This window comes from Fulmarus glacialis, unplaced genomic scaffold (genome assembly GCF_000690835.1).
Source record: "Fulmarus glacialis isolate BGI_N327 unplaced genomic scaffold, ASM69083v1 scaffold27195, whole genome shotgun sequence".
NCBI lineage: Eukaryota > Metazoa > Chordata > Aves > Procellariiformes > Procellariidae > Fulmarus > Fulmarus glacialis.
Window position 1 is genome coordinate 10,410 of NW_009214053.1, and position 5,872 is coordinate 16,281.

Here is a 5,872-nt window from a genome sequence, read left to right on the forward strand (position 1 = left end):
TTTCTCTAAAATGATTTGAATTTGTAGAAAACAATTTCTGTGCTTTGAGACCTGGCCAGCATCCTGTTCTAGGGGAATTTATCCCCTGAGGCATTTACATGGATTGCAGTAAGTTAAGCCCAGAAATGCTACTAAACCTAACCTTTTGGTTTTTTCCTTTGCGATTTTTAAAGGAACTTTATGAGACATACTAGCTAATGACAAACAGTGGTATAATCAATGGCTATTAAACAAGTATTCTTAGGACATTCTTTCAGGTAAACATAATTTGGAAAGCTACTTAAAGGAATTTCAGTCTTCCTCTCAACAGAGATATTACAGCATTGTCTGAGGGAATTAGCGCTCTTAGTAGTGACAACAGATGGCAAGACAAATTAGAAATTACTAGTTTAGTAACTATGGGATTAATCCATGATTAATTCAAAACAACAAGAAAAAAACCTATTGACAAGAATGGGAGCTGGACCTGATTCATGCTACTTTCCAAGCAGAAAACTCAAGTCACAACTGCTGAGAAATAATGCATGTAAATGCAAATGTTCTTACCGTTATGTTCAGGATGATGTTGGCATCTTCTGGCACCTGGGGATTAATTGCAACAACCAAATCCTCATAGCCATTCTTATTTAGCCATACCATAGAACCTTTTGCCACATGCAGGAGCTGAAAAGACAGCAGAAACATCAAACTCCTAAAGACCCCCGTTACTTGTTTCTATCTGCAAGGTACTTGGTTAGAAAAGTGATGGCTTATCAGTCATTTATATGACCGCCTGTAGGGTGCGAGAAGACTTCGTTACAGTAACTCAGGATAGTTCGCCTCCCCCATCTGAGTATGTAGAGTCCCAAGCGCATCTTATCTTCTTGTTACAGCAGCCTGGGATGGTTTGATTCTTCTCATCCGAGTATGTAGAGTCCCAAGCATGTCTTATCTCATTGTGACAGTAACCAGGGGTCATTCGCTTCCCTCCCATTGCACAGCCGCCAACATGACGGCCAGCTGCAGATATCGCCATTCAGATAACAGGACCTGCATTACATCAGCAAGTTCGTTAATGAGCCAAACAGGGTATTGCATATGTATGATATGTTAATCAGTGCAAGTTTTATTACCAAACCCTGTGGTGCTTTCCCTTGAGCTTCACTCCCAAGCAGGGCTCTGCTGCGTCGGATCCCCATTTTGATTAGCATCGGTGTCCTGGGGCTCCCACTGTGGTAATGCTACACTTTCCATAAAGCCAAAGCTTTCACTCGCTGAGTGTTGTGCCTGTCCCTGAGGGATTCGCACCTGCTTTTTGCTCCTAACACTGTCTTTGTGTCAAAAAGAGGTGTAACAGTTTGCAACAAGACACTGATGTTCCATGGAAGTACAGTTATATCAGATATGTTGGCTGCATTTAGTTATGTGTTAATTTTAGGAGGAAATACTTGATGTTGTATTGTGAACTAAAAAAAAAAATTTCATTTCCTTATGCCTCTTCAGGTGATCTATGCTCCGTTATTCATTTTAGAAGAGACAAATAATTGCAAAAACACAATTGGAATTTCCTGGAAAAAAATTGTGAACAATGCAATAATTATGTAATACGGAATTGAAACAATAGAAAAAGCAAGATTAGGTCAGTGAGATAGTAAAATGCTGATAAGTTCTGTATACAATATTTAGTATGTAAAATCGCCCCTTTTAAATGGCATTGTTTGCCTTTAGATGAATAACCATCCCATTTGGAATAAAATGTGCTTTTCTTGAGTGGGAGCAGTTTGTCACGCAAGCCAGATTACTCTGTGTGGCTGTCCTATTCCTTCCTCCTCCTCATTTCTCACTTCATACTCAAAGAAACTTGTCCAGAAGTGACTTTATATTTTATTCTAACTCCTTGATAAAGTATTTAATAGCATCACGCCTGTCACTGATTTGCAATCCTTTGAGAAATGTCTATTAGATGATGATTCCCTACCAGCTACTTTTTGAGATCTCCCAGCTAGGTAGTTCCTAATTTGTTCAGGAGGTGCTTGGTTAATCCAATATAGTACTATATTTTGAATTGGACTATCACACAGTAATCAGTTCACAAATATCTCATGATATAGCTACATTGTTAGTTAAATTCATAATTGTATTAAAAATAATAGAAATGGAATAAATGAGGTAGATTGACACTGATTATATTTTCATCCTTTAATTCATTATTGATTTAATTCTGTATCAGCTTTCCTATTATTTTTGTGGAACAGATGTTAGCAGATTTTCCAATAATTTTGCAGGTCATCCCCTCTGCCTTTTTAAAAAATACTATGTCTTCCTGGTGATACTGGAAGAGTCATTAATAACCGAGACAGTAAACTGCTGCTGAAGGTCTTATGCAATTCTTTTAAAATTACTGTGTGAAATTTATTCAGGCATATGCATTTAAAAGTACTTCAGGTTGAAGATTTACCTCTATCTGTTTTCCTAGTGTATCAAAAAATAATCCTGATAGTCATAGTATGAAATTACATCATTCCACTTTTTCTGAAATATTGGACAGAAAAATTAGCTAAATTCTTCTGTATGTGGGTTTGGGTTTTTTTGTTCATATCCATATGAAATAATGATTGTTTTCATTTTGTCTTTAGCAGTCACTGAAGCCTCGGAAACAGTAACGACCAATTCCTTTTTAAACACCTCCACGCTACTAGTTAGCGCAACTTTTTAACTTACCTTTGCAGCCAGCACGCTCAGGTGATAGAGGGGAAGTATTCACAAAAGCAGTGCTATAAAAGTTGCCTCCTAGTTCCAGAGGAGTCTCATTTGTTCTGATTTCATAACTTGCAGCTGAAAATACAAATATTAGAAGATATTGTCATGTGTATTAGCTATCATTCAAACTTTTGATCTCTCTTAAAATAATTTCTTTTCAAAATACTTTCAAAATACTACTTACTTACTATCGGTTTCATTAGTTAGTTCGGCTACCGGGAAAAATAAATGCAGCATGGTGGGTAGATCTGCAAAAATCTTATTTTATTACCTAAACTGAGTGCTTGAATGATTAAATTTCTCACAGCATAGCACTGAAATGAATAGATGATGGCAGTCATCATGAACCCACACTGAAGTCTCTCAGTATTTCTGACTTCACTGAATTTGACCTTGCACTAAGTGAAGTAAAATTCCTACTTCTTGTCCAAATTTGATGTTTCTTTCCACTATTTCCTTACATTCAGAGAGTATATGTCTCTCTTCCATGAGTAGCAAAATACTACAACACAGTGAAAGTGAGCCTTCCATCAAAATTCCAAGAAGCTCTTTATAAAAACTTATTGGATAATTCCATTTAAAATCTTTGCAAGAGGAGAGCAAGAATAAAGCCCTGGAACCACTGCACAAAATTCCCACTGGTGTCAGTTAGACTAAACTCTATTACAGATCTTGCATTGTGCGATGTCTATCACACTGAATTACTAGAATAGCACATTTAAGCCATTTATAGTTAAGAAAAATTTGATTAATGATGAAGAATTAGAAATGTTGAGTCTTCAGTTTCTGCTACAAAGTACAGACAAAAATTGAGCTGGCGCTTGTACAGGTGTTTCCAGATGTAACAAAATACTGTTGATAAATGTTCGGAGCTCACTTTAAATGCCCACAGAAAATGTATTCATTTTGCAATTTCACCTTGGGCAGGAGGCAGGATTGCAAGCCAAAACCATATCTTGGCCTTCATCAAAATCATTTCCTGGGGGCAGTCCGTGATAAAATGACCTTACCATCTTCTATTCTGGCATCAAGATGAATAATTCTACAAGGTGGAAACACATCACATAAGGCCCCATTGGAATTGCAGACGCCATGAAGGCGCTTTCTGCAGCTGTTCTATGGAAACCTTCTCTTCTGATATGAGTATCATTTTTAATAGCTGAGGGTCTTGATGGGTTCATCTTGATTTTACCTCAAGCTTTAAAAAATGCTGGTAAATTATATGCATATTCTTGTAGTATGCAGGTGGCCTGAACTTCACCTCATTTATATGGTTTTAAATCTGAAAAATCCATTAACCTCAATTAAGTACAATAATTTCTAGTGCAATAGCTATTTCTTTACAGTTTCAAGAGTGCTAATTACTAAGAAAGCTAATATGAAATTGAAGTAACTGTCACTTGTTACAAAATAATTACAGGAGAGTTTAATGTACTAAAACGTCAACAGTTCTTAATTTAAGATGACTGATTATAGTACTCTAGTTGATAAACCTGCAGTTATTCTTTTCACAGGCAAAACACAAATCCTGTCTATCTGTAGTACACAGATACTGCTCTATTATAGCTGTTTACAGTCTGCTTTACATGTTCTTCTGGGGAATACAGACTTTTCTTGTCTGGTGGAAACAACCACACACAGTGTTTGAAAAGTGTTCAAAACTAAATACCTCTTATCTGGGCTGTCATTGCTCTAGTGCCTACTCTTAGTATTTATGAAGGGACTTGATGTATACAGCGCTGGAATAAACAGCTGTATAATTTTCTCCGCCTTACTTTGCTGTACCGTTTTCTATATGACCTGGTAAAGACATGGCATGACTCCATGGCGTTCCAGTTTGTGGCACGATAATTCTGTTAGCTTGGATGTAAACTTTCAGGCTGTATCTGCCATTCTCAGGGAGAGCAAACAAGTACTTGGAATAGATCCTATCATTCTTAACAATACCAGAACCTAGCTATAAAAATGGCATAAATTAGCATAAAACAAAAATGGTCGTATTTATTTATGCTTTCTAGATTCATTTATCTAGAATATAAGAATAACAGGAAAATTCTTCTCTGATAGGCAATCTGTGCAGCTCCTCTGGTTTTGATCGTATGTTAAAATTGTTTGAGAAGACTGCAGTCTGAAGTTAAGATGCTTTTTTGTACTGTGTTTTAACTCAAGGAAATGCTAATTTCTTAGCAAAGTCATCTATTATTTCATTATAAAGCTAAAGAATAGATTATTTTCAAGATCTGTACAGTTTCCCATGTGCTTCTGTAGTCACACATTCGACTCTGCAGATTGGGTGCTTCTCTGTTCTGATTATGCTCATTACAAAATTCAGCCACCTACAATGATAAACAAATAGACAAAAATCAGAATTAAGCAACAAAGAAGAGTGACAAATAAAAATAGGGATGGAAATAAGTCTTCACTGCTGATTTATATAGTTTAGACATCAGCTGATGGTAAACTTCATTTTACATTAATAACAGTATGCATTACAGTTGATTTACTTACATAAAAGTTGAAATAAATTTCAAATACATTTTTTGAAATACATTTCAAAAAGGAGGATATAGCAAATTTTATAACTGTGTTTCGTTGAAAGAAATCTGTTCTTATATGTTTGTACTTACAGATGATAAACTTTGTGTATATATTATTGACAATTCTGCAGTTTGATTTCTTTCAGGAATAAATGCACATCCTTCCTTAAAAAGCCGTGTTAGGTTATTAATAACACAATTAGTTCAGTGCAGGAATTTTTTTTTCACAGATAGAGATGCTAATAAGATCAGAGGAACACATAAGGATAAAACAGAACGCATTTCCACTTAAAAACCCTATCTAAATATAGTGCTGACGCTAATGCTGCTTGGAGAATAGTCTGCACTCTGCTCACATAAAACAGTTATCCTTGTAAAAAGATATGAATATACATTGAGAAGTGACACCAAGAATAATCATTGATTTGTTTGCTTCTCCATCACTTCAGTCTATTGCCTGAGTAAAAATACTACAGTTACAGATTTAAAGGTTACAACTGCAGAAGTAGTCTTATTAATTCAGTAGTTACCACTTCCAAATATTGCTGTACCCTGGAAAATGCCTGCTAAATGGCTTCCTGATTATGTACAGGCAC

The 5,872-nt window shown here is 35.8% G+C and overlaps 1 protein-coding gene across 1 annotated transcript in view; it reads right to left on the reverse strand.

Annotated features, from left to right (window-relative positions):
• CLCA4 (chloride channel accessory 4) overlaps positions 1–1,015 on the reverse strand; it is an 11,263-nt gene extending 10,248 nt beyond the window's left edge. Inside the window, 2 exon segments of the mRNA XM_009578428.1 lie at positions 547–714; positions 851–1,015. Coding sequence (XP_009576723.1) covers positions 547–714; positions 851–1,015 — 333 coding nt within the window.
• Between the last annotated feature and the right edge of the window lie 4,857 nt (positions 1,016–5,872).